The sequence below is a fragment of the Drosophila simulans genome, chromosome 2L, assembly GCF_016746395.2.
Source record: "Drosophila simulans strain w501 chromosome 2L, Prin_Dsim_3.1, whole genome shotgun sequence".
NCBI lineage: Eukaryota > Metazoa > Arthropoda > Insecta > Diptera > Drosophilidae > Drosophila > Drosophila simulans.
In genome coordinates, this window is record NC_052520.2 from 20,785,650 (window position 1) to 20,812,958 (window position 27,309).

The following is a 27,309-nucleotide window of genomic DNA, read 5'->3' on the forward strand; positions in this document are numbered from 1 at the left end:
GCTAATGATAAAGCGTGGAAATGGAACACATACCTACCTACTACGATTAACACAAAATAAATACATATATTTTCAAACTCACGGGCAAAACGCATGGTAACATAGAACTTTAATTAATCCATCTACATACCTGTAAACTTATTATGTGGTAATCCCAATAGGTTCCCTACAAGAATGCCTTCTGCCAGATCCGATAGAATTGGTTACCTTAGTTCTTTGCATTTTATTTCTATCAGTAAGACAATAACCAGCTACAAGAAGAGCTGGATCTTGATAATTGTCATTTTGAAATAACCAAAAGATCAGAGCTGTGTTATAATATGAGCAGGTTTTTCTAAGTAAAAATAAATTGTTCCCCTGAATTTCCAAAGTCAAAATTGATTGTGGTGAAAACAATTTTTATTGTGGACGCTCGCTCATAAATTACTTGCTTAAGAAAACTAATATTGAATTCAATTACTGACGAAATCGAGAACGTGTTTGCAATTTTCATACCGTAGGCCCTAAGATGTGCATACTTCAAAACTAAAAATAAATATTGATAGCGCAAGATTAACAAAAATTTAATAAAAACACACTGTGCAAAACCTAAACAAAGAATTGTAAATTGTTAAACTGATTTTAAATAATTTATAAGAAAAATTTTACTAAAAATAAAATTATTGAGGAAAGCTAAACAATCTTAACCGACACTTGGAATTAGCAACTACGGATGTTGTATTTGTATGGGCGGCTCTGTATGGGTTTTGTTTTACCAGCAACGCCATTGACGAAATCGTTTTTTCGGCAGTTCTGGCTGCCAGTCGACCACCACTGCTTTGCCAACCAATTGATTCCCATTTTCCTGAAACATGGACCTGGCCAACAGCTCATTGCACTCAAACCGGACATAGGCACATCCTATTAGTTGGCCATCCTGCCGCTTGGTTATGTGCACAGCCTGTATAGTGCCTCGCAGCTTATTGTTTGATGAACCTTCGTGCTGATCTGCCTGGTCGGTATCGCATCCGCGCCACTGTTGCCATAACCGCTGGATTCCCTTGGATCTTCTATCACCGGCACCTGGATCTGTCTTGATCTCTGCGGGTGTAGAGGCATGAATATTATGAATACTCTTATGAATGCATTCGTCGGGTGTGCAGGCCATAATGTTCGCAATAGCCGAGTGTACCAATGTTCCGGACATAACAAATGGACACTATAGTCGAATGCCACGACTATTACATACCCGTTACTCAGCTAGGATGCGCAAGAGAGGTAGCAAGCAGAAATAGAATGCTGCAGCAAGCAGTACAAAGACGACTCTTCTACCAAAGACACTAGAATAGTTAGTTCTAGTTATTCTAGTGTCTCTGCTTCTACTAACTTCAAGGCATATAGTGAAGGTTTTAAATACCCATTAAACATGTTTGGCACGCAGATTTGCAAAATCTTTAAGAATATGAGCGCTAGCCATTCCCCCCGTAATGGGCGTTTGTGGGCTGTAAACACGGTTAAAAATAATCCTGCTTCACTTGAGCCTGCATTCTGAATCTGCTTCTAGTTCCTTTAGGTCTCGGAATCTCGACAGGTGGGCGGATGGACGGACTTGGTCATATCTACTGGGCTAGGGATCCGGAATAGTCGAAATGTACACAACTCCCTCTTTTACCTGCTACACACTCTTTAGCGAATCTAGTAAACCCTTTGGTCTACGAGTAACAAAGATAGGAACGTAATTTTTTTGAACTTCTTTTATACATTTATTGCACCAAATATGTGTAATTTGTTATTTTCATAATTTAATTTAATATTTTTGCTCTTCTGATATATTTCAATATGTTTTATAGTAGTTTTGGTTTTGTTTTTCTAGAAGAATTCACTTTATATTTACTCGAGTGCATTGCGTGTCTGCAGAAGAGTTCTGCAAGTTCTCCACACTTCAGCTTGTATATAGGTAAATATATCGATGGTCTTCATTTCGCGTTTAAAGTGATTCCTAGTGTAGGTGTGCTAATGCATTTGATCGGGATTGCGCCTCGTCGGTAATTACGCTTAAGCATTGTTTACAATAACAAACTTTTGTAACGATTAAATAAGTACGCTTATATGAGTACGCACTATATGTATGCAGGAGTGTATATGCGGGACGCGGAATGTACGAATATCTCAATTAACATTTTTGCTTTGCGTTTTCTAAAAGAAATTGTAGTATTTTCTGTATATATTATGTATATGCTATGCTTCTTTTGTGGTTCGTTCAAAGTTATTAGTACATTTATATGTGGAATTAAACAACCCAACATTTGCTACATAAATATGTGTTAATGCTTTTATAACTTACCCACCCAGCCGATCAGTTGGGATTACAGCATCAACTGATCGCAGCCATGCGGGTCTCATAACGATTCTTTACTTTGGTTTCATTTAATATAGTTGTAGACGCATAAGTAGTCGTGGTATGCAATAACAAGTTACTATTAAGTTAGTCAGCTTAAGGTGACTGTTTGGTTATCATTTTGAAAGGCATTCGACAGTGTTCTTCATATGTACGAGATAGATAGATACATGTGTGGTGTGATTTGTTAAATAGACTAAATGCAACTAGCATAGAATGATTCGAACAGCATAACGTGGCCCTCTATAATATCCGACTTTCAATCCAATCGGGTGGAAAGAACTATGTGTGGATTTTGTACATACTTAGTTTTTACATTGCAAACAAATGTAACTTTATCAATGAGACAATACACGTAAAATTAATGCAGTTATGGCAGTTCAGATAAGCGCTTAAATTAGTTATTAAATCAATTATGTTATTTTAAAGTTTAAACTGAAATTAGACATTACAATTATATTTCCCGTTTTTCCATTAAACTTGACGTCTTTATAAAGATAGAAGTAAATGGTCATCATGCTTAATATTTAGTTAACAATAATGTATACTCCCACTTTTGGTTTTAATACATTTAGTATATACAATTACATTCGGATATTATTGGAAAACACAGAAAACCATCGTTATAGATACTATTTGCGTATTTGTGGTAGCATTTGGGGAAAAAACTGCTGAATATTCTGGATTTGATCGATAAACACATCTACATCTAACAAAATTTCAAATGTCATTTGATATCCTTATGTATATTGTAGTTTCCATATGCAGATTATTATATAAACCCTTTAAAATGTGGCTTACTACAATTCGGTTGTATCTTTCGTTTGATTTGTTACGAACGTGAGAGAAGTGTTTGATTCTGTAAATGATTTCAGATGATATCTGCCTACTAATTCTATCAAGTTGAGGGAATTTTACACCGAATAGGATAAACATTATGAATAGACTTTCAGGTTGAACAATGAATGTAACCAACTTTTAAGCTTTCTAGAATACTGTACGAATTCCCGCTAGGTAATTACTGAGGATATTGATGCTGCTGCTGATGCTGATCTTAAGCTAACCCAACTCCCAAAGGATCATGTAGATTATCTATCGGCTTCTCTGCATGCAAGTGCCTGATACCGCTTAGAGGCCAAACCCGAAGGCTCGTTATACGTTTCCTGTTGGCAATTAAGATCGAAATTGCATTTAATTCTTTTAATTTATGTACAATTATTGAAATACAAAATATAATTATGCAGACTAAATAAATACATAAATGAATTAACAATAGAAATTATCTAAAAGAAAAGAGAGAGCTCGCTAGGGATAAGCTTAAGAGTAAATCTAAAAACTAAATAATCACAATTAACATTTAGATACATCTTGGAAATATTGCAACAAATAAACACTAAAGTGGGTTTTTCAATAGCAAAAGGCGAGAACTTATTGGCATTGATAATGGATAATTCGAAAACAAGAGTAAAAATAACATAATATGTGTACGGAATGTGGTAACTAGAGAGCTAAGCTGGATCGGCAGGTGAGATTCACTGCTTGGTGGTGCCATTAGCTTTCGCTGGCTTACCGGACGTAACGAAGGGTCCCACATAGTTGCTAGGGAAGAGACCGGAAAGGCCATTCAGCTCGCCACGCCACCACTCCGGCTCATCCCGACCCAGAACGCTAATGATATCGTCCTTATCAAACGACAGCTCGTCGTCATTTTGTGCTTTGTACGGATAGAGAGCAATGACCTTGTCTACATGGGAAAAACGATATAGATAAAATAAGTTATTTAAATCATACTACGAAAATCAAAAACCAACCCAAGATCTGTTCAGTCATCTCGATTCGACTACCGGAAACTGGAGTATTCCGTCCGCTGTTGCGCCCGCCTTGGAGAACCTTCACGTAAGTGGCCGGGAACCATCCGATCTGCCGCCGGCGACCCTTTGCCTGCAGCTCACCCTCCCACCAGCCGGAGTCCGTCTTCTTACGGATCATTATCAACTGGCCTCTCGTTAGCGAAAGCTGTTCCGTGCTGGTTGCCTCATAGGGCGCGATTACTTGAGCAATCTCAGACCGCTTGGCACGCATTCCCTGCAAAATTATGAACAAAAAGATGTTAGTTAATCAAATGAAACTATAAATTAAGTGGTAACGGGCTGTGTCAACTATTTACGGGTGTCATGGAAGAGGTGCGTGACATGGGTCGGCTGTAGCTCTCGGCAGGCTCGCTGCTTTGTGTTTTGGACTGTGTGTTTATCTGGGAAACTTCAGTGTCGAGGTCTTCGTGCGCCTCCTCAGCGCCAACGCCTGGGCTAGATATCGGCTGCTCGCTGGGCTCCTGAACAGGCAGCGGCTGGTAAACCTGCTCCTGTGCCTCCACGGGAGCGGCGGTGTTGCCAGCGTTGCCGTTTAGCGTCGTCTCCTGGGTCAGTGCAAGTGTAACAACGGTGGCAAAAAGCACAGCACATGAAAAGCATTGGATTAGTAGATGGACATGAGGGCAACGGTTAGACACGACTTTGGACTTTGGGATTGTAAACTCTTGACAAGTAAGATAAAGTGTTGGCCTGTCTTCAAATTTGGCGTTTCAAATCTCTTATTTGGGAACTAAGTTCACTTTTCTAATTTGACCAAATATAAATAATGTCGCTCACTTTTTTTACTATGAAATTGTACACGATTTTCTATACATAATATTATTAGAATTGTTGATTCTAGTTCGAATCAATTTAAAACGCAAATGGCCCCACACATAACATAATTATTGACTATCTATCCACTTACCTGATCAAGAGATTCTACCGGTTCCGCAGCTGCTATGCTCGCTGTGCCTACATCAGCCTTCTGGACATAGTTCGAAGGAAACATGCCCGTTCGACTACCAATGGTACCTGTCCACCACTCACCCTCCTTCTTGATGACCATGACCATCTCACCGGCACTGAAGCTCAAATCGCCTTCCTCGGCAGACTCATAAGGATATGCGGCTATATAATACTCGACATCGCCGGCGACAGTCAGATCTGCGGAAGCTGCCGGAACCGAGCTGGTATTGATATTGTCATTGTAGGTGTCAGCCATGGTGGCCACTTGAGCATCAACCGGGGCTTCGACAGCGGCGGCTGGAGCAACTTCACCGACTTCTAGTTTCTCCACATAGGATTCAGGGAACCAGCCGGTGTGGCCATTTATCTCGCCAGCCAACCATCCCGGCTCGGCGTTCTGCTCCAATGGCACCAGGATAATGTCACCAGGCACGAAAGTAATCTCCTCGGCGTTGCGTGCGTTGAACTCGTATACTGCTTGATATTTTACGAATCCTTCTGGGGCCGGTCCACCTAAGTCCACAGCTGCAGGGGCCAGTGAGGAGATATCATTGCTCGCGACTGCGTAGGGATCGGTGACAGCCGTTCCCGTCTGCTCCCAAGCACTGGAAGAGCCTGTGTCCCAGGCCGACGATACACTAGTCTCGTTCTTTCGATTGTACTTCAATTCCAGCACCGAGGTGCGCTGCACATCGTATTCCTTGTACAGATCCTCGCACTTTGTGATTAGAGCGGAGAGCTCGGCCTTGAGCTCAGACATCTGTACATCATTAGTGTTGATGTCCTCCTTCTTTGACTCTATCTCTTTACTGATATTCTCGACTTTGTCCTTTATTTGGTTAATAATTAACTGTAGAAAAAGAATAATAATATTATAGAGAATCCGGTGAATACTAAAACTTTACGTTTAGCCAAAGCTCACCTGCTTGTGTGCGAATGCTGCATTCAGTTGCTCCTGCTGCGCATTCTCCCCTCCCAAGGCAGCCCCGCTGGCCTTGCTCTTGGCATCCCACTTGGCCCGCTCCTGAGTGAGCTGAAGCAGTTTAGCGTTCTGCTCCTTGATGCGCGCTTTCAGCTGCGACATTTCGGACATGGAAGTGTCGCGCTGGGTGCGCATTCCGTCGATAACGGTCTTTACGTTTGTCACGCCGGCGCGAGTGTCGCAAATCCTCTGCGAAAGTTCCTTGATCTGTAATTAAGTCGAGCTAGTTAGATGGGCCAGCCATGCAGATTAGTTGCACTGTAAGAACATTACTTTTTCATTCAGGGTGCTCAGCTCCACATTAAGTTGGGTGTTATGTGCCTTCTGCTTCAGAACACGTTCTTGTTCCCTCTCCTTCTGTGCGTTCATTTCGGCAATTCTAGCCTGCTCCCATTCCTGCTGGCGCTGCTTTTCCAGCTCCCTGATGCGATAGAAATTGTATAAATTTTTTTGCCGCTCAAAGCAAGATAAAAATCCTCACTTTCTGGCCGCCTCCTTAGCCTCCAGTTCCCGCTTGCGCTGCTCCTCCATTTCCATCTCAATCTCTCGCTGACGTTGGAGCTGTCGCTCTAGTTCCTCCTGCTGCTTACGCTCGGCCTCCAAACGAGCCCTTTCACGCTTATCAGCCTCTTCACGCTCCTTTCGCTCTCTTTCTTCCCGCTCCTTGCGCTGCTGGTCCTCCATAATTTTGCGCCTACGATCCAGCTCTGCTTGACCCTTAACATAATTCTCCTTGCGCTTGTCTTCGAAGGAAGCTGGGGAACGCGAAATCACAAGTGTTAATATATAGACTATATATACATGTTTGGCAAAGGAGTTAATTAGGCACTTACATTGTCCAGGTAGTCCGGCTGTTGGGTCAGCATCCACGACTGCCACTGCGCCCTGGGATGAAACAGATGCGTGTCGGGAGGCCGGCTGTGAGCCAGGACGGGATACCACCCCTGAGACCGATCCCGGTCGCGATTTTATTTTGCGCAAGTTGGGCGGTACCCATTCTTGAGGCAAGGTAACCGGAATTTTCTCACCAGCCATAGCCTTCTCGCATAGGAACATGGCAAGAATAAACTCGTCGCAGTTCAGCCGCCCATCGCCGTCGATGTCAGACAGCGTCCAGATTTGGGCCAGCGTGACCTGGGGTAGCTTGCTCTGTACGAGAACACCGCGTGCCTGGGATCCAGTTAAGTAACCAGATCTGGTGCGATCATTAGCATTGAACACCTGCGTGTATTTACGTTTTTGGGCAGCTTGAACAGCCCATTCTCCTTGGTTACTAAAAGGATAGAAGTTGATTGAGGAGTTAAATGCTATACATATGTTTTTGCTAATATTTCTATAACTAAGAACATTTGAAATTTAATTAATTAAATTATCTCTTCTTTGCTGCATTAATAATATTAAATCAAAAATTCGATTCTAAGTGATGCTTACACAGACTCGATCGATGGCGCTCGCTCCGAGATAGACGTGTGGCGACTAGGTGGATTACTGGTGGGGGGCGTGGGGCCAGCCGGCACTGAGACTGCGGGCGGTGAGATGACAGCAGCCACAGCCACCGGAGGAGCCACAACGGGAACAACTGGAGCTACTACCGGAACTATTCCCTTGAGTGGATCCAAAGGGCTCAAGGAGCTTGTGGAGCCACGTGGCGTCATCGAGGGGGTTTTCTGGGCATCGCCGGTAAGGGACGACAGCAGGCTGGGAGGAAGAACCTTGGGAACGTCCATGCCGCGCAACTTGAGGTTGATAAGCTTGCAGGCTATGCTGAACTCATTGATGTTCATCTTGCCGTCGGAATCAGTGTCCGCCAGAGCCCTGGAGATAAGAAAATGAGTAAGAATTAACACTCTTATCGGTGGATGATTCATGGGGGCGTCATATACATACCATATTTGGCCCAGAATCAGGGGCGGCAGCTGGGACTGCAGAAAGAATCCTTTGGCCTGGGCGCCGGTAACGAATCCTGCCTGCGGCTGGAGTGCCTTAAACTGTTCCTGGTACTTCAAACGCTCCCTCGGAGTCACCGCCCACGCATCCACCGCCGGGTTCATTTTGGGCAAACACTTTATCCTAGTTTCCACGGAAAGCTCTACCTCTTTATCGTCCTTTCTCCGTATGCGTGTGTATTAGTGCGCTCTCTTCGGCCACTTTTGAGTACACATCAAATACACACTCTTTCGCTCCGAACTCTTTTCGCCGCTCTCTTTACTACGTCTAGCGCCTATTGAGTATCCACCACCCCCATAAATTTTCACAATGGATTTTTATGGTTTACCTGTAAAGCATTTGCAAAAATATTAACCGATCTTAATGGACAGGTTGTAAATATAGATTGCCCCCTTTACTCGCTTTCTGAAGGTTTCAGTTTCTCTTTAGTAGGCGTTTTCACTTGTCAACCGCATAGCCACGAATTAACTGATAAATAATGATGTGGTATGGTCTTCGCCAACGCACATGTTATTCTCTTAAATATACCTCTCAACCGTAAGTTTGGTGCTTACTTTTCATCGGAACAAGAAAATTTTGTATTTGCGTAAATTTAATCAATATTTTATATGATAGGACCCGATATCGACGAACGATAGGCTCCGATAGGTTCGGAGTAATAATCGAAGGAGCGTGACCGTCGCTTGTTTCTGTGATTATAGCGAGCAAGTGTTGAAAAGCACCGTGACCTTAAGTTGGATGTGACAATTCTGCAACGTTTTTGTTTTTCCGCTAACGGATTTAAAAATAAATGAAAGAATTCCTGACTAAAGTGAACCTCATTGAACCTCTCAGTACGATAATGTATACCCAAGCATAACGTCAATAGATCGCAACAACAAACATTAGAGATGAAAATTTGAAAATCCAAAATAATAAGAAAAAATTAAGTAAAATTTCCTTTTATTAAATCTTTAATGTTCCTACAAAATTAAAATAAAAATTATTTGGAATATTATTTAGAAATAATATATAATATAATATATAAATATATATACATATCATCAATACATAGCATCAATAACATTTATTCGTTGACAAAATTATCTTTAGGATAAATTCATGACAGATAACCCTCTAAATGGCGTTTCATTAATTTAATATTGCGCGATGGTAATAGATGAATACCAAATTTGTATCCACAAGCTTTGTCACAAATATAACTCAAGTGACAGAATCACAATATTAAACCATTTTCTTACACATGACGATTTTATTCAATTATAAATATATTTCTGAAAAACAAACTATTTGCAGTATAATTAATTCCTGTAATTAAGGTCATGGCTCTATATGAATGAGTTACAAATTTTATTAAGCGGCAGTGTGTATGTGATATTAACGCACATAAGCTATCGAAAGTAATCATCTGCACTGTTTCAAAAACGCAACTATATCGATACTATCGCAAATAGATATTTCTATTCTACCACCTCGAACTCTTTCCTTTCGACCACGTGCTGTAATTGGTAATATCCGTAGCGTGAAATTTTGCTGAAACTCATGTAACAAAATGTCGGAAACTTCAGAGGACGAACAGACGCAGCTGCAAACGAGTGACGACGATGAGGATTTAAGTGGCGAAGAGGAGCTGGAAGATGGAGATAACGACCATGTGGAAGAGGACAACGAGGCGGCACAAAGTGGCGAAGATAAACTATCTAATGGCTCCGAGCCGGAGGACGACGCAGCCGAGGAACAGAAGCTAACCTGGAAAGATCTCGTATGAGCCCCGCTATTAATTAAAATTAAAATTCAAACTAATGGACATATTTCTTCAAAGGGTCTCAATGAGGCTTTGTGTCAAGCATGTGACGAATTGAAGTGGAAGGCGCCTTCGAAGATCCAACGTGAGGCCATTCCGGTAGCCTTACAGGGCAAGGATGTAATTGGCCTGGCGGAGACCGGTTCCGGCAAGACGGGCGCCTTCGCTTTACCAATTTTACACGCTCTTCTCGAGAATCCGCAGCGGTATTTTGCCCTCGTGCTAACCCCCACGAGGGAACTGGCCTTTCAAATTGGCGAGCAGTTTGAAGCCCTTGGTGAGTTTTAGCATAATTTATGTGCTTTTAATTCGCAGTGATGTTAAACTTGTTTTGATTTTGTGTAACCACGAAAATATGAAATTATAATTTTCCTATTCGTCACTACCTCTGAGTAAAAAAAAATCTTCCCATTTATCGTATTCTTGAATTTCCTTCTGCCAAACTAAATCTAGCTCTGTTTTTTCAGGTAGCGGGATTGGCATAAAGTGTTGCGTGGTAGTCGGCGGCATGGACATGGTAGCCCAAGGTCTTCAACTGGCCAAGAAGCCGCATATTATAATTGCCACACCGGGTCGCTTGGTTGATCATCTAGAAAACATGAAAGGTTTTAACCTTAAGGCTATTAAATACTTGGTCATGGACGAGGCGGATCGCATTCTTAACATGGACTTTGAGGTGGAGCTGGACAAGATTCTGAAAGTATTGCCGCGTGAACGACGAACCTTTCTGTTCAGTGCGACCATGACCAAGAAAGTAAAGAAACTACAGCGTGCCTCCCTCAAGGATCCTGTAAAGGTAGAGGTGTCAAACAAGTATCAGACGGTTGAGCAGTTGCAGCAATCATATTTGTTTATCCCTGTCAAATACAAGGATGTGTATTTGGTTCATATCCTTAATGAGCTGGCAGGCAACAGTTTTATGATATTTTGCAGCACCTGCAATAACACGGTAAAGACAGCATTGATGCTTCGTGCGTTGGGATTGGCTGCTATTCCGCTGCATGGTCAAATGTCGCAAAACAAGCGGCTGGCTGCTTTAAACAAATTCAAGACCAAAAACCGGTCAATACTCATTTCGACGGACGTGGCGTCCCGCGGCCTGGACATTCCTCATGTGGATGTTGTCGTTAATTTCGACATACCAACGCACAGCAAAGACTACATTCACCGCGTGGGAAGAACAGCAAGAGCAGGTCGCTCCGGCAAAGCCATAACCCTCGTGAGCCAGTATGACATTGAGTTGTATCAGCGCATCGAACATCTATTGGGGAAGCAACTGACACTGTATAAGTGTGAGGAGGATGAGGTGATGGCCCTTCAAGAACGAGTGGCCGAGGCACAGCGCACCGCCAAACTGGAGCTGAAGGATCTAGAAGATACAAGGGGTGGTAAGGGTCATAAGAGGGGCGGGGACAACAACGATGATTCGGAGAACTTCACGGGCGCACGCAAACGCATAAAACCAATGGGCGGCACTGGCGGTGGCCACAAGCCTGGCGCTGGTGGAAGAAAGAGCTTTGGCAAAAAGAATTGGAGCAAGGGCAAGCAGAAGAGATAGGTCAGATCTGTATTAAAGATAAGTCTCGATTTTTATTAGTGCTACTCTAAGAATAATATAATAAAACTTTTAAATAGAAAGTATTACGCAACTTTTACTTTATTGATAGTTTCTGTAATACAAAATATTTGTAATAATCATTTGATAATTTAATTTATTGAATTATGTTTATCAAGGGAAATGAAGAGATTATGATAGATGTCAAGTATGACAGTCATTTTTCATTCATTTTCATTTGCTTAATCAAAATGATGTATATTGGTCGTATATTCATTGGAATAATTAAAGCTATGGGTTGGCAAATGTCCAAAATTAGGAACTGTGAAGTGTGGAGGCTGAACGGCAGCAGCTGGTGCAATGAACGAGGAATGACAGGAACCCGCTCCTGGCGGCCCCTGGATTGCGCTCGCACTTTCATTCGATGCGCTGCTTAAAATGGACATAATAGTTTCGTTGGTACAAATAGAAGTTGGATGGAGGGTGATCAACTTAACAGCCTTTGCAAATTTATCTGAGCAGTCTTCGGAAGATTTAAGTATGGTGATCAAGTTCTTATGGGGTATCTTAAAGTTATAATACGTGTCCAGCTGCGTAAGCTCATCGCAATAGTCCTCCCAGTTAGCGTTGGACAGAATATTTAGCGTCGTTAGCATCAGATCCCGATATTTGTGCGCTTTGCATGGCAACCACACATGCTCCATTATCCTTTTCACAGCCTCTTTCTGCATTCCGCACTTACTGAGAGCTTCATAGACGTGTGCCAGTAGGGGAGCTGAAATGCTTTTGTACAAGCGGCAGTCGACCAGCATGATTAGCAGATACTGCCAGAGATGGCGTAATTCGAAGATATCCACGAACGAGGTGTAGTAGGTCTGGAACAGGAAAAAGCTTCGTTTCGTTTGTCGGTAGAGGCTCACCAAGGTGTCGTCGTCCATCCTCATCAATCGTTGCTGGACTTCACCCAAATTGTTCCTCGTATGATCACAATTAAAAGAGATGCATTTGTTGTCCACACTGTGCATGCACCTTATCCCAAACACATGTTTGATCCAATTAACACCCTCTTGGGAGGTGGGAATGTGTACTTGTGGTATAACCTGTTGGCTGTTGGCGCTGACCAGAGCAGCTGCCGATTCTGGTGCTATACGATATGGTGGAGCAAATACTGGGAATGTTTCTGTGGCCCGTCGGGCAGCAGTTGCTTCGTCGCGTTGGTTACGATTGTATTCAGCTAAGGGTTTATCCCCTTGTGAAGGCGGCGCAGGCTTTGCCAACACCTTAATCTTTTTCAACTCCTCCTTCTCGTACAGGGAACGCATTACGGAGGGCTGTGTCTTCAAATTTTTAGCATTCAGTTTGGGAATTTGAAACGATTTTATGTTTTGCTTTTTTTGTGCGTTTTCTTTTTTGATTGGCTTAAGTGTTTCTGTGGAAGGCTCGGTTTTGGGTAACTGCTCTGCAGTTTTCGCTACCTTCCTCGGTTCGACCTCAGGCACATTCTCATCGTCGAGTCCATTCCAGGAGGCAGCTACCGAGAGCACATCATCATCGTCGTATTCATAGTCCAACTCTTCATTTCCTCCCATAAAGATGTCCATTAAATCGGATTTGTCTACCTCCACTGTCGATGGTCTCGCCACCTTCTCTAAGAACTTGCTGGTATTGACCAGCTGGGTATCGATCTCGCTTGGTGATTTATTGTTTAAGTTCTCCAGACAGCGATCGATCTCGGAGGCGTCACCCAGAGGCTGACCCACATGCATATTGTTTGTTGCATAGTCTTGTGGGCTCTGGAAGTTATCCTCGTCGCCAAACAAATTGATATTGTGTTCGTATAGGTCATCGCAGCGATTTTTAGGACAAGCGTTTGTAACATCAAGCTTGTGGCACAAATCCTTCTCAGCGGGTCCATCGATTTCTGAGCATTTCAAGTTGATCGCAGTATGCGACTTATGGGCTGGCATCAACATTTTGGCGCTTATCTGCGGTAACAAAAGGAAGTTATTAGGTGATGTAAAAACCATTATACTGCTTACTAATTTAAGGCTATTGTTCCTTATATTGCTTGGTGACAAGCTCCTATGGACTCTAGATGTCTGCTGTCCAGATGCTTTTGAGATGGTTTTGGCCTGCTCACTGATCATTTCGTGAGTTGATTGCTTCTCCTGAGTCTTTGACTGCGGAGGCGCTCTAAGTCTTCGTTTCTTCTGTTTGGTAGGTTTCTTAACAGATTTTCGAAGGGGCTCTGCTAATCGCTTGCCTTGATCGGTCAAATTAGTTAATATTGATGGCTCCCATGGCAGCTGCTCTTTCTTATTTTGTGCGGGACGTCCTCCTTTTAGCTTCACTTTCTCAGGAGCAGGACTGCAATCTTTATTATTTCTTTTCATCTTTAGCGACAATTTTGAAAGCGGAAGTTGGTCATCAGAGTCGTCGCTTGATTCCTTGTACTCGTTGTCGAGCAGGAATGGCGGTGGAGTTTTCGGCTGCTGTTTATTCTTAGATTTGTCTCCTAAATTATGTACTTTCCCGGTTTTTGGCTTTAAGAATTGTGAACTATATCTGGGAACACGTTTGATTATTTTCCCTGGAGAAGTTTTGTAATCTTGCGTCTGACCAAATGAATTTCCACGTTCTGTTATCTTAGACGGACAATTGGGACTTAACATAAGAACATCTGGAAAAGCACATGAATCTTTCAAGTTTGGAGCATTGGGCGATGCCTCTCCGGACTTGAAAACATTTTTTTTGGAAGCACTAGCATGTGGTTCTCGGTTTTTGCGCGAATCATCCGTTGTATCGTCTACAAGTGGACACGTAACTGGGCGCTTCTTCGTACTTGAGAGTTTAGAATCTCTGCGCATGGAAATTTGAGCTTTGGAGGAACTGGAAGTCGTATGAATATTGCTCTGCTTCCAGATTTCAGTATATTTGGAGTCACCAGGATTTTTATGCGTAGAATTTTTATTTGAAACACTTGGAGATCTTTCCCCATCACCTGTTGAATTTACTGAGAAATCAAGGGACTTGCTGGGACTCAGATGTTCACGCGGCGCGGTTGAATTGATGGGTTCCAGGAAAACAGGGGACTCTGGAGGTGTGGCCAATGGCCCATGCGGATTTTCCTGCACAGCTTTCCTCGGTCTGACCAAGAGCTCCTGTCTCAGCGGAATACTCGGATCCTGTTGGTTGATTAGAACATATAATAAACTAGTAGTCCGATAAAATTTACGGAATTCTTACGCAGCTGGTTTGGATACAGTAGGGATTTTGCCAGCTTTCGAGGAACCCCCTGAAAAAAGTGTTCCATTCCTGCTCTGACATGGAACTCGTTCCCAAGGTGGTCAGAATTTGCTGCCAACAGGCCAGTTTTTGGCTCATCCTTATTTTAGCCAAGTTTTCCATGATCACGCCATGTGTGTTTGCGCATTAACTTTAATAGTTCCTACCAGTGTGACCGTGTCGTCGCGCTAAGCGGTAGTTAAATACCAGACGGCCCTATCATAAGGCTTACAAATTTTAAAACCAAATATTGTGACTACACAATTTGAATCCTTGAGTTATTCTGATATCCCATATCCCTCACATGTGTCCATACACATCCATAAAAGTTACGGTTTTTCCTTAGAAATTATCTTAAAAGGAATATTTTACGAAAACTTATTTTTACCAAAACAGAGGAGTAGGAGCTTAGGGCTCCCAAGCGACAAACCTAAAACCGAAATTTAAATTCCATATAGTGAAAAATGTAGTGATATTTTTCGTGCCGCAAGGCAGCTTTTGCCTAATTGCTAAGAGGAGTTAGCCTTAAGGAAGTGCCGTTAATGGGTAATTCACAAAATTGGCTTTAAAGCAGCATAGAAGAGAAAGCGCTTTAATATAAACCATTATCAAAAGTGAGTAATAAAGGAAAAAACGGACAAAAGGTAGCTGGTATCTCGGGGAATCGTGAACCGGCCAAAATTTGGAATACATCCAAAGAGCAAAAGCGAATAAGAAGTAACAAATAATGCTCGAATAGCGGAAGAAAATAGGGAATCGACAGAAAGATAGAACAAAGTCTTGGAATTCGCAAGCGCGCCAATTCCTTCTGAAAAGTCAGAAATGTTGAATATCGATTAAGTTGAATATCGAATATCTTTTGTTAGTAAAGTTCATACCAACGGTCCGGAAATATTGTATTATGCTTTCTTATGTATGCACGTACTCTTACTGAGTTCACTTCTTCATTAAACGTTTACAATTCAACATTGCGCGGGTGTTTTTTTTCTGTAAATAAACCAACAAAGGTTATGGGCCCAGATCCCTCGTCAATTGTGAAAAAGACTAGAAAACGTTTGGAAAATAATTCGTAATGAGCATGTCAATTCAAATATAAAAACTTAACGTAAATTTTGACATGTGTGTCTATGCGGAGTTTATTAATTACATCGGAGTTGTGGAATGTCGTGTGTGAAAAACAAATCAAATGGAATGCTTCAAATGGAAGCAACGTAGGCAGTGGGAAACAATTGATCAAAATGCTTTAGCTGGTTTAATATTGAATATTAAGTTGATACATATAAAGTCGTGCACAGCATCGGCAGAAGCATGGATAAAATTGCGCAGAATTCATATGCCGGCGGGACCAATTAGAAAACTCAGTTGTATCAAAAACTAGTGAGATTAAAAAGGCGTTCTAGGGATACTGCGTCTTAGTATGTTGATTCGTTTGTAAACATAACTGATAAATTGGCAGAGCTCGCAATAAATTTGGAAGACGAGTTGAAGGTCATCATGTTTTTGTCTAGTTTGCCTGATTCTTGCGAAATTTTTGTAGTCGCAATAGAAACACACTCCAGTTCCTCAAGGAAGGCTCCAGAAAAGAAGAGAAACTAGAAGAAACAGAAGCTGTGTACACACACACAAAGTAGAAAAACTGTAAGCAGACAATCGCCAAAAAAAATATAAATTTAAATGGAAATGCTACAATTGCCAAAAACCAGGACATCGCACTCGTGATTTCAGTGAAAAAATATATGGTGCCTTGACATGGGTGCTAATTCACATACCTGTTGTGACAAAACTAAATGTTCAAATATTAATGAAAATAAAACCACGGTCTTGTTAGCAGCAAATCAGCAAAACACGGTCACCATACGAAATTTAAAAATAACGGAGCAGTAAAATGCAACAAAAGTGATGAAATTGTGTTTCGCGCAATACAAGAAAGCAATATATGTACACGAAAATATATTTGAACACAATGAAGTGCATATCTCTCAAGATTCAACATGAGCAACAATATGCCATAATCGGTTTTGCCATTCAAATTTAAAAATTTGAAATAAAATAAATAGTGTGTAACGAACTGATTTTCTTTATTTCGCTCGCTACTGGTTGCAGCGGCTAGCTCAGAGAGTTTGTGTGTTCGTCCCACCAAATTTATGATTTGTGTGATTGCCCGACCAAGGAAACGCAATAGGTTCTTAATATAGCCAGCTCAATGAAGCTGGGTTCGGAAAAATCGAATTTTTGAAATTTAAATGCTGGAATCGTTTGCCCATTTTTTGCCCATGTTTGCCCACCAATTAGTTTTTTTTGCCCACGTCCAGTTTTTGAGATATGAATTTTCGAACAAGTTCGAAAATTTTCGAAGATCAAAAATTTCACTTTTTTCAAAATTTTTTTTTTTTAATCGCAATAACTTCGTTTGCCCACGTTTGCCCACCCTTTAGAATTTTGAAATTTTCAAAAATTTTCGAAGATCAAAAATTTCACTTTTTTCAATTTTTTTTTTTTAATCGCAATAACATCGTTTGCCCACGTTTCCCCACCCTTTAGAATTTTGAAAAAATTTATACTTTACAAAATATAAGACATACAAGTTTACCTCGGTCTACTGAGAGAATAAAGCGTTTGACCATCTATTAAAACGAAATAATTTCAATAAAAAACGTTTGCCCACTTTTTAAAACTATAAAAATTCGATTGCCCATCCTTTAAAATAAGTTTATTTCGTTTGCCCACCCTTCAAAATTAGTTTTTTTCGTTTGCCCACTCTTAAAAATAAAAAATTTCGATTGCCCACCTCTTAAAACTAAATAATTTCGTTTGCCCATCCTTTAAAATTAGTTTATTTCGTTTGCCCACCCTTTAAAATTACATTTTAACGTTTGCCCACCATTCGAAATTAGTTTTTTTCGTTTGCCCACTCTTAAAAATAAAAAATTTCGATTGCCCACTTCTTAAAACTAAATAAATTCGTTTGCCCATCCTTTAAAAATAGTTTATTTCGTTTGCCCACCCTTTAAAATTATATTTTAACGTTTGCCCACCATTCGAAATTAGTTTTTTTCGTTTGCCCACTCTTAAAAATAAAAAATTTCGATTGCCCACTTCTTAAAACTAAATAATTTCGTTTGCCCATCCTTTAAAATTAGTTTATTTCGTTTGCCCACCCTTTAAAATTACATTTTAACGTTTGCCCATCCTTTAAAATTTGTTTATAATGTTTGCCCATCGTTTAAACTTAGTTTTTTCGTTAGTCCACCTCTTTAAAATAAAAATTTTCAGTTAAAAACGTTTTCCCACGCCTTAAAAATGTTTTTTTCGATTTTCTACTTATAAAACCAAATTTGTACATATGTATGTAATAACTGTAAGTTGTGCCGCCAAATCACATATGTAAGATACATATGTACATATACTAAGATACATATGTGATTTGGCGGCACAACTTACAGTTATTACATACATATGTACAAATTTGGTTTTATAAGTAGAAAATCGAAAAAAACATTTTTAAGGCGTGGGAAAACGTTTTTAACTGAAAATTTTTATTTTAAAGAGGTGGACTAACGAAAAAACTAAGTTTAAACGATGGGCAAACATTATAAACAAATTTTAAAGGATGGGCAAACGTTAAAATGTAATTTTAAAGGGTGGGCAAACGAAATAAACTAATTTTAAAGGATGGGCAAACGAAATTATTTAGTTTTAAGAAGTGGGCAATCGAAATTTTTTATTTTTAAGAGTGGGCAAACGAAAAAAACTAATTTCGAATGGTGGGCAAACGTTAAAATATAATTTTAAAGGGTGGGCAAACGAAATAAACTAATTTTAAAGGATGGGCAAACGAAATTATTTAGTTTTAAGAAGTGGGCAATCGAAATTTTTTATTTTTAAGAGTGGGCAAACGAAAAAAACTAATTTCGAATGGTGGGCAAACGTTAAAATGTAATTTTAAAGGGTGGGCAAACGAAATAAACTAATTTTAAAGGATGGGCAAACGAAATTATTTAGTTTTAAGAGGTGGGCAATCGAAATTTTTTATTTTTAAGAGTGGGCAAACGAAAAAAACTAATTTTGAAGGGTGGGCAAACGAAATAAACTTATTTTAAAGGATGGGCAATCGAATTTTTATAGTTTTAAAAAGTGGGCAAACGTTTTTTATTGAAATTATTTCGTTTTAATAGATGGTCAAACGCTTTATTCTCTCAGTAGACCGAGGTAAACTTGTATGTCTTATATTTTGTAAAGTATAAATTTTTTCAAAATTCTAAAGGGTGGGCAAACGTGGGCAAACGATGTTATTGCGATTTAAAAAAAAAAAAATTGAAAAAAGTGAAATTTTTGATTTTCGAAAATTTTCGAAAATTTCAAAATTCTAAAGGGTGGGCAAACGTGGGCAAACGAAGTTATTGCGATAAAAAAAAAAATTTTTGAAAAAAGTGAAATTTTTGATCTTCGAAAATTTTCGAACTTGTTCGAAAATTCATATCTCAAAAACTGGACGTGGGCAAAAAAAACTAATTGGTGGGCAAAACATGGGCAAAAAATGGGCAAACGATTCCAGCTTTTAAATTTCAAAAATTCGATTTTTCCGAACCCAGCTTCTTTGAGCTAATATAGCCGTTTATTCCGCTGTTTCTTATATTATATTCCGGAGATCTTACTACTCCTGCGGCGCTTCTCTTGCAACGCCTTGCCTCCGTGGTACTGCTGGCTCCTTGACGTGGACGACGAGTCGGCCCGGCCGGGACTAGGATATTATGGGGCACGGTGTATAGTCCTGGGGCGAGGCTATGCTCGTCCTGGAACCACCTGTACCGACCACTGACTCCACTGCCCTTCTCGAACCCGCTGCGTCGCAGTCGTCTCCGCTAGAAGACCACCCGCCGGTCGGTCTGGTTTTAGGATGTTATGGGGTTAGGGTGTATCGTCCTGGGGCGAGGCAATGCTCGTCCTGGGACCACCTATACCGACCACTGACTCCACTGACCCTTAAGGACACGTCGGGTTCTTGCCTTAGCTTCTGAAGGTCCTTCTGCCGGCCGGAATGGATTTAGGATGTTATGGTGCAGGGTCTATCGTCCTTGGGCGAGGCAACGCTTGTCCTGGGACCACCTTTGCTAGCCACTGACTCCAATGATCCTTACGACACGTCAGATCCTTCTCCTCCACTCCCAGGATCTCCATTTGCTTTTGGTGATTCGTCCTTCTGAGTCCTTCGGTCTTCTTGCCGCCCGATGCTTGCACTGCTCCTTTTCTTCTCGTTTGACCGCGCGTTCACACTTCCGAGATCCTTCTGGTAACACTCCGGCGCTCGGACTCCTTCCGCACGCGATCTCACTGTATCATTAACTGTCTCCTACTCCTCCGCCTTCAGACCCCGTTCCGACTGGGCGCCGACCGCGCGACTCGCGCCGGTACTCTCCTCGACTATCCTCGCGTACGTACTCCTCGCGTGTTGAGACTGACTGCCTCGAGCTGCACTTGCGCCGTCCCTTTATAGGCCGCGGGGATCCCGTTATTTCCCCTTTTGCGCACGGACCGCTTGGGTACAAGGTCCAACAGTTGTACCTTTAGTTCACGGTGCGTCCTCTTTGTGCCTGTCCGACATCCGCACCGTTACCGTTCGACCCCTGTGCCCTTGGCCCGCTCGGGTCCAAGACCTAACGGGGTACCGTTAATTCATGGTATCCGTTTTGCCCTGGCCGCCTTGCATCGCGGCTGTTGCTAGGCCACTCCCCTACACGAGATTTGTGGGGAGTTTTAAGACTCCTCACAAGTGTTTTATTATATTGTATAAATGTATGTTATGTTCTGACTATAATATCCTATTATCTGTAATCTTGACTCTCTGCCGCTATTAAAGCAATCGATTTTATCTTTTCTATTACATAATTAGATCCTACTAACACTAATATTTAACATAGTTATTTCACATTATATTCATTTCCTCGTTCCTGTTCTCTTTTTTCTATATCTATATCTTCGTCTATATCTTCTCGCGAATCGAGCCGTACGATACACGGCATCGCCCCTCGGTCGGTTGGGCGGGAGGTGTGGCCGTGGGACCCGTGAGAGAAAAAAAAAAAAAAGGGCGTTTAATTAAGCAAAGAACTCTTTATTTTTAGCTTTAAAGTCAAAAATTCAACTTATTTCACAGTGTGTAAACAGTTTCTTGACATACTGTATGTATGCGGGCCTATGTCAATTCAATCGCCGGAAATCGGTATGTGGTTAGTTTTATCGACGATTACACAAGAAAGAACATTGTTTACTTTATGCACACAAAGAGTAAAGTTTTTTGAAAAATTCAAGCTATTTAAAAGTTACGTTGAATGTCAAACAATAGAAATGGCAAAAAGTTTCCTAATGTACGCAAATGTACCGGCATTTCTGTGGGCTGAAGTTGTGCGAACCGCATCGAACTAAAGTTCTCAATGGAGGGACTCCCTTTGAATTATGGAAAGGACGAAGGCCATCTGTGAAGCATCTTCGCACCTTTGGATCACGTGTTTCTGCACTGGATCCGACAAGCTGGATAAACCGAGGAAGGGTAAGTTTCAGGCAAAAGGAAGAGAGTATGTGTTCGTTGGATATTCACCTGAGACAAAAGCGTATCGTCTCTACGATCCCGAAAAACGGTCAGCAATGGTACGTCCTGACGTAAAATTCTTGGAGGGATTTTTCGTCAAACATTATTCGTCTCGAGCCACCTGTAGAAATCTTACAGCCGGAGCCAGTAAATCAAATCAGGACACGAAGCACAGTGACTTAGACGAAGAAGGGGAAGAGTTTGTCAGCGCCAACGATGAAGAAGAGCCATTGGAGCAGGTGGAAATTTCTGCACGTCATGGACCAGGTAGACCCAGAACTGTACTTATAGGCGAACGCGGCAGCCCTCGAAAGCAGTACAATTAACTAAATTACCTCGATAGTACGGATGACATTGAAACACCGAAATGCGTTGCAGAAGCGTTGAGCAGTCAGTATGTTCGTAACTGGCAAGATTCTATGCAAACGGAAATGAACACTTTACGAAAGAACGAAACATGGGACTTTATGAATCTACCTCCCAAGCAAAAAGCTAAATAAAGGCGGCGAATTCAAGCGATTCAAGTCTAGACTAGTTGATAAAGGATGCGGGCAGCAGTTTGGAGTCAATTACTAGGAAACATTCTCTCCATTAATCCGTTATGAAACAATTCGAATGATATTTGCTATCGCCGCGAGAAGGAGTATGTATCAATTGGACATCTCTAATGCATACTTAAACACTACTTTGGAAGAAACGGTTTATATGAAGCAACCGGAGAACTTTGTTGACGAGGATCACCCAACGAAAGTATTTAAGCAGCAAAAGGCAATCTACGGACTAAACCAATCTGGACGATCCTGGAATAAGCCACTGGATGAGGTTTTAAAAGGTTTCGATTTCAAAAGATGTAAAAGCGAGCCTTGTCCTTACGTACATCTCACAGAGCAAAAGTACATTGCAGTTTACGTAGACGACTTAGACGATTATCATTTGTCCTACCGAAAAAGACATTGATAACATCAAATGATTGATTGCTGACAAGTTCGAGACACATGATAGCGGCCCCTAAAATACTTTCTTGGAATGGACGTTAAGCGAGTTGGTGAACGAGAGCCTGCAACCACCTTATTAGCCACCTAGGGGTAGCAGAATTGTTGTACATCCCAAACGCACTAAACACATAGTTATTAAGTATCACTTCATAAGAAAGAAAGTCGAAAGTAAAGAAATAGAATTAATATATGTATCAACTAATAGAAATGTTGCTGATATCTAAACAAACGGCTTAGGAAAACAAAAGCATTATGAATCAATTAAATTCCTCGGATTATATTATAATAAAGGTATTTAGTTTAAGAGGAAGTGTTGAATATCGATTAAATGGAATATCGAATAACTTTTGTTAGCAAGCTTCATACCAACGATCTGGCAACATTATATTATCCTACGGTTCACTTTATATTCTTGTGTATGTATGCACTCTTCCGGTGGAATAGTTAGGCCTACTTTTCAAGCGGAATCGGAATCGCTTTATTTTAGCCCCGTTGGCTCCCGTCCCAGACTGCAAACCAATTGTTACATGGGTCACTACATTCAGGCAAACTGCAAGTGCGACAAAACGAAGAACTGGAGTCTCTCGACCCTTTAGATCACCTTAGAACATTGAAGCAGTGAGAGCGTCAATATTGGGATCTCCACGGCGTTTTGCGCGCAAGCATGCATGCCCTTGGACTATCCGATTTGTGAGAAGAATTCTTTATGATGATTGGATTATTTGAAATCCCGTTTCTGAAAAAAGGAAATTATGCTGTAGAACACTTCAAGCATGGTCTCAGAGACCTTTTTAATTATGCCGCTAACTTATCCAGCCCTAGCATAATGGGAGGGGACTTCAATTCAAAACCAATATCATGTGGATCCACAACTAGGCATTAGATGCAGGCTTTATATGTCTTAACGTTGGATCTCCAACCTTTTCTCTCAGTCCAGTCCAATATTCGGTTCTAGATCTAACCTTCTCAAACAAAAGCAACCTTAACATTTCGTGTCACAACATACAAACCACTCCACAATAGAGTGACTTCTGCTTTCGAAAGTGTAAATTTTTCAAGTTTAGATTCCATTAAACAATCATTGGACTACATAACCAGGGCAGACACAATTAAAATCACAGGATCATACAAATACGAACCAACAAAATTGTAGTTTTCAAAAGCAGAAAAGTTTCTCCGACTCCAAAACGCAGCGAGGCAGAACTTTGATTGTACCAAGAGGTATGAAGATGTCCTTATACATTAGCAGCTGAAAAGACTCTTCAAAATTTCATAAGAAACAAAAAAAAAAATGAAAAAGCCCTTCCATCCCTACAGCATAAAAATTTAAAAAAAATACCAACAGATTAAACGAACTTGCAAAACATGGGCTCCAGAAGAAGATGAACAATTCCTAGAAATGTTGAAAAACACTACATCCACGAAATCAATATTACCCGACTCGTTACTCTACATACGCGAACCCCATTTGAATGGATAGACATTCTAACCTATATAGCAACCAGAAAGCCAGACTCAGCAAAATGCATTGACAACATCTCGAATCGAATGATACAAACACTTTTCTCAACAAATAAAGCGGATCAATTTAATCTACTTAATACGATATGGATATCAGGTCAAATCCCTGAAAACGAGTTTTAATTAAGGGAAACTGCAAACAGAACTAAACAAAAAACTAAACATAGCGACAGAAATGCCACCGGAATACAGAATTCGTTTCCAAACGGCGAAGGAACTTACTTTAATGAGTTGTTTAATATTTTGCCCACGCATAACCAGCCAAAGAAATATTATTAGACAATTACGATCTCAACGCTCGTACAACTAAAACAAATCAAAGGCTATGATCCGGAATCAATCCGTAGTAGCAAAATTAAGGTAGACATAGACTTCTTTAAAGAAACTGCCAAAAATAAAAATGCTATAGACCAAAAATGCATTCTAAAAATCAGTAAGGATAAAGTGTCCAATCTGGGAAACGGGGGGTTCGAGATAGTCTTCACGATGGCTCAGTTTCCGAACATCAATCCAGTGTAGCCTTCCTTCTAGCTCAAAACATATAGAAAGCTTCTATGCAAAAAATCACTGTCCTCTCAACTGGCGAACTGCTAGTGATAGTCAAAGCTCTGGACTATGTTAGGCATTTCCCGAATGGCCATCTTAACAGACAGAAGGAACAGGGTCATTGCAAAACAAAACTTTGCACGATAATTATATAACCTGTAACATTAAAAAGAAAATAGTTAACAATCCCCGCATGACACACATTGAAATCCGTCACATACCTAGTCACTCCGGCATTCCGGAAAATGATCTCGTGGACCTGGCCGCCAAAAATGCATCGACGCAAGGAATTTTCAACGTAGTAAGTTGGAGCATTAAAGATGACACGGCTGAAATTCACAGAATCATTCAAAAGCACTGGGAAGAGGAACACGCAGAATTTGCAAACAAGCAGCGGCACATTAAAAACCCATGGTTTAAAAATCCCAATTGTAAACGTAAATCTACAGATACCAAAATAATTAACAGACTTCTCAGCGATAACGCATTTGACAATTATACTTTGAATAAAATGTACGTTACAAACAATAGCATATGTAACGTTTTCGATAACGTGTCCCACGTCTTCAGCTGTTCCAAGTACAACACTGCTAGAAAACACTTTCCAGCCCTGGAAAAATACCAAACATCTACCATCTCTCTAAAAACGAAAACATAAACGCTTACCAAGACATCATAGATTTTCTTCACAAAATTAAAATAAACCTATAAATCTTTCCAACCTTATGTCCTTATCGATTTCCACGTACACGAGGGTGGCCTAATAATTCCACGACATTTACGGATGTTGCGGTAATCTAAATCACAAAAAAAAAAAAAAAAAATACACAACCTACAATTTGTGCATTTATGAATTTATTGGTTTTGCTGTTAGAGTGGCGAAATTAGAAGGTATTATACTAATTAAAAATTTCTAGACGATATAGGGAAATCCAAAGTCAAAATTGTACTAATCATAAATATTTGCACAATGCACGCGGCCAGTTGCAGTGTAGCTATAGTCCTAAGGTGTACATCCCATTCCACAGTTAGGAGCACTGAACATCAAACAGCTCGCAGATACCTTCGTCGCTTTTTAACGCAAAGTTGAAGTCTTCCTGCGGTGGATTCAGCTGCACCAGCGGCGGGTTTTCTGCAACATCGGACAGCATTAAGTTAAACGGGGGCTCTTCTAAATTGGCAGAAGAAAAGAAGGCAAACCTAGATTCGGATCATCGGGATAAAATCGCCGCAGCGAATGACCGGACAGATAATTTTGGAAGATTATCTTCGCCGTCAGCTCGTTCTCCAAGAGTTTCATCTCATCCTTCATACCGGGATTGCACGAGTAACCGTGCTCGTCGGTGATCACGTTCCCCGCGCATGCTGGAGCGTTACCATCCTCGCTGGAGTGCGACGACGTCGAGGGTGAGGGCGTGTCCAGACGGCGATAGTCAAAGAACCCGTCCACATCGTGCGGATTTGTAGTACTCTTTCCTTGGTTTGTCACCAGGCGAATGTCGATTGCGCTGCCATTGTCCAGCGACACGGCCAGCTCGTACTGCAAAGAAATTGTTTCGCTTGAATCCCATATTATACGATAAGTTTACATATTTCTTCGTTTAAAGAAATGTGAAACCCCGAAAACTAGCTCAATGACCTCCAACTGGTAGCTACCTACATGATTACGCTTGATATCCACTTCCTCGTCATAATTGGGTATTGTGAATACGGAATCATCTCCAAAGATGTCCAGCAGATCATCACGTGTCACATATGCATACGACCTATTTGAGGGATCCTGCATAACGTAGCGCAGATTGCGCTGTGCATACTCCAGTTGCCTGTCTAGGTCATCCTCCACCATTTTCAAATGATTAGTCCGGCTGCGTGCCAGGTCGTAGTCCTCTTGGTCCTTGGCATTGTTAAAGCCCCCGCCGCTGGAAAATGCACATTATCAATCATTTATCAAGAAATATTTATGTGGAATCATACTTTAAAGATAATCAAAGTAAATTCCACCTGTTTGTACAGTATTTTTAAGTGCTGAAGGGCGACTTCCACCCCCTTTTCTTTAATTTTGTTGTCACTAACATTTTTAGTTAGATTACATAAAATGTAAAGGAGCTCTTACCGCCAGCGCACTAGGGAGCAGTGTCTGCCCTTATCAATTAGTCCAATGCCCTCCAAAACATTGGTAATATCGTATATTCGGCGCTTCTGCACGTCCAAGATTTTGGTTGCCTGCAGAGGGAAAATTTTGACGATGTAAAGGTGGAGTACTTAATGCTTGGCCGTGTTAGTACCGCTTTCAGGTCAATGGAGCCTTCGTTGGCCTTCACGAGATCCACAAACTTCTGTGTGAGCAGGACCAGTGAGCCCACGGAGCGCTGTTGTCCAGGCTGCGATTGCGATTGTGAATTCGACGGAGACTTGATTGGCGTTGGAGGATCCGGTGATGTTTCCATGCTAATGGGTGTGGACTCGTAGCTCTGCGACCGGACTGAAGTCTCAGCCGAATCCACCTTCATCATCATAGCCGAGGAGGAGGTGTCCGCTGCGGAGCTGCTGTCTCTTTTAACAATACTCGCGGTTTTGCGCTTGTACATGGTCCGCAATCGACTCGATGACTATACTCCCGTCCTAGTAACTCTTTGCGTGGCTGCACTCAATATGCAGCGATCAACAAGCCGGAATTAATTGCACTTTGGAGCGAAAATTAAACGAAAATACGAATGTTGGCGCTAGGTTTGCTTTCCGCCATTTATGTCATTTTTTTCATTCTCCCTCTATTCTTCGTGCGCACTGCGCAGTGTGGCAAAGCGACGCTGCCACGACGATAGTAAATCGATTAATCGATGCCTGCGCACATTTCAACACTATATTTTAAACAAGGAAGGATTTTAAATTTTCTGA

General features: G+C 41.2%; 4 protein-coding genes across 10 annotated transcripts; 1 reads left to right on the forward strand and 3 right to left on the reverse strand.

Moving 5' to 3' along the window:
- Positions 1 to 362: 362 nt before the first annotated feature.
- Positions 363 to 8,837, reverse strand: LOC6733039 (intersectin-2). Of its 5 annotated transcripts, none has more exons than XM_016177993.3 (12): positions 8,680 to 8,837; positions 8,066 to 8,453; positions 7,610 to 7,993; positions 7,012 to 7,451; positions 6,660 to 6,933; positions 6,452 to 6,599; positions 6,119 to 6,385; positions 5,156 to 6,046; positions 4,545 to 4,793; positions 4,189 to 4,462; positions 3,948 to 4,121; positions 363 to 1,080 (listed from the first exon to the last, which is right to left on the reverse strand). In XM_016177993.3, the coding sequence occupies exons 2-12, from the start codon at positions 8,227 to 8,229 to the stop codon at positions 752 to 754; spliced, it is 3,594 nt and encodes a 1,197-aa protein (XP_016025729.1). In that variant the 5' UTR covers positions 8,230 to 8,453; positions 8,680 to 8,837; the 3' UTR covers positions 363 to 751. The 5 variants fall into 5 exon arrangements, with proteins under 5 accessions (XP_016025729.1, XP_039152363.1, XP_016025728.1 ...); XM_039296429.2 differs by having other exon boundaries at positions 8,654 to 8,819; XM_016177991.2 differs by lacking the exon at positions 363 to 1,080 and adding an exon at positions 3,189 to 3,540.
- A 705-nt stretch (positions 8,838 to 9,542) lies between these two features.
- LOC6733041 (probable ATP-dependent RNA helicase DDX47) lies at positions 9,543 to 11,570 on the forward strand. Of its 2 annotated transcripts, XM_016180471.3 has the most exons (4): positions 9,543 to 9,633; positions 9,694 to 9,887; positions 9,948 to 10,206; positions 10,397 to 11,570. In XM_016180471.3, the coding sequence occupies exon 4, from the start codon at positions 10,438 to 10,440 to the stop codon at positions 11,485 to 11,487; it is 1,050 nt and encodes a 349-aa protein (XP_016025730.1). In that variant the 5' UTR covers positions 9,543 to 9,633; positions 9,694 to 9,887; positions 9,948 to 10,206; positions 10,397 to 10,437; the 3' UTR covers positions 11,488 to 11,570. The 2 variants fall into 2 exon arrangements, with proteins under 2 accessions (XP_016025730.1, XP_002080120.1); XM_002080084.4 differs by having other exon boundaries at positions 9,575 to 9,887.
- LOC6733043 (protein deadlock) lies at positions 11,562 to 15,217 on the reverse strand. 2 transcript variants are annotated; one of them, XM_016177989.3, is made up of 3 exons: positions 14,731 to 15,213; positions 13,524 to 14,669; positions 11,562 to 13,469 (listed from the first exon to the last, which is right to left on the reverse strand). In XM_016177989.3, the coding sequence occupies exons 1-3, from the start codon at positions 14,890 to 14,892 to the stop codon at positions 11,727 to 11,729; spliced, it is 3,051 nt and encodes a 1,016-aa protein (XP_016025731.1). In that variant the 5' UTR covers positions 14,893 to 15,213; the 3' UTR covers positions 11,562 to 11,726. The 2 variants fall into 2 exon arrangements, with proteins under 2 accessions (XP_016025731.1, XP_016025732.1); XM_016177990.3 differs by having other exon boundaries at positions 11,562 to 14,669; positions 14,731 to 15,217.
- A 10,030-nt stretch (positions 15,218 to 25,247) lies between these two features.
- LOC6733045 (transcription factor E2F2) lies at positions 25,248 to 27,236 on the reverse strand. The gene is made up of 5 exons (XM_002080087.4): positions 26,700 to 27,236; positions 26,528 to 26,637; positions 26,075 to 26,333; positions 25,615 to 25,954; positions 25,248 to 25,546 (listed from the first exon to the last, which is right to left on the reverse strand). Exons 1-5 carry the CDS (start codon positions 27,000 to 27,002, stop codon positions 25,443 to 25,445), a joined length of 1,116 nt encoding a protein of 371 aa, XP_002080123.1. The 5' UTR covers positions 27,003 to 27,236; the 3' UTR covers positions 25,248 to 25,442.
- Between the last annotated feature and the right edge of the window lie 73 nt (positions 27,237 to 27,309).

Bases quoted from the DNA above. Each gene is read 5' to 3' on its own strand.
- LOC6733039 (XM_016177993.3), bottom strand. From the start codon at position 8,229: ATGAACCCGGCGGTGGATGCGTGGGCGGTGACTCCGAGGGAGCGTTTG. The intron at 6,386-6,451 runs GTAATGTTCTTA...ACTTAATTACAG, and splicing joins TGAGCACCCTGAATGAAAAA to ATCAAGGAACTTTCGCAGAG. The intron at 4,122-4,188 runs GTTGGTTTTTGA...TTTCCCATGTAG, and splicing joins GATGACTGAACAGATCTTGG to ACAAGGTCATTGCTCTCTAT.
- LOC6733041 (XM_002080084.4), top strand. From the start codon at position 9,678: ATGTCGGAAACTTCAGAGGACGAACAGACGCAGCTGCAAACGAGTGAC. The intron at 9,888-9,947 runs GTATGAGCCCCG...ATTTCTTCAAAG, and splicing joins AGCTAACCTGGAAAGATCTC to GGTCTCAATGAGGCTTTGTG. The intron at 10,207-10,396 runs GTGAGTTTTAGC...CTGTTTTTTCAG, and splicing joins CGAGCAGTTTGAAGCCCTTG to GTAGCGGGATTGGCATAAAG.
- LOC6733043 (XM_016177990.3), bottom strand. From the start codon at position 14,892: ATGGAAAACTTGGCTAAAATAAGGATGAGCCAAAAACTGGCCTGTTGG. The intron at 14,670-14,730 runs GTAAGAATTCCG...ATCAACCAACAG, and splicing joins ACTGTATCCAAACCAGCTGC to GATCCGAGTATTCCGCTGAG.
- LOC6733045 (XM_002080087.4), bottom strand. From the start codon at position 27,002: ATGTACAAGCGCAAAACCGCGAGTATTGTTAAAAGAGACAGCAGCTCC. The intron at 26,334-26,527 runs GTAAGAGCTCCT...TGCATTTTCCAG, and splicing joins TGCTCCCTAGTGCGCTGGCG to CGGCGGGGGCTTTAACAATG. The intron at 25,547-25,614 runs GTTTGCCTTCTT...CCGATGTTGCAG, and splicing joins TCCCGATGATCCGAATCTAG to AAAACCCGCCGCTGGTGCAG.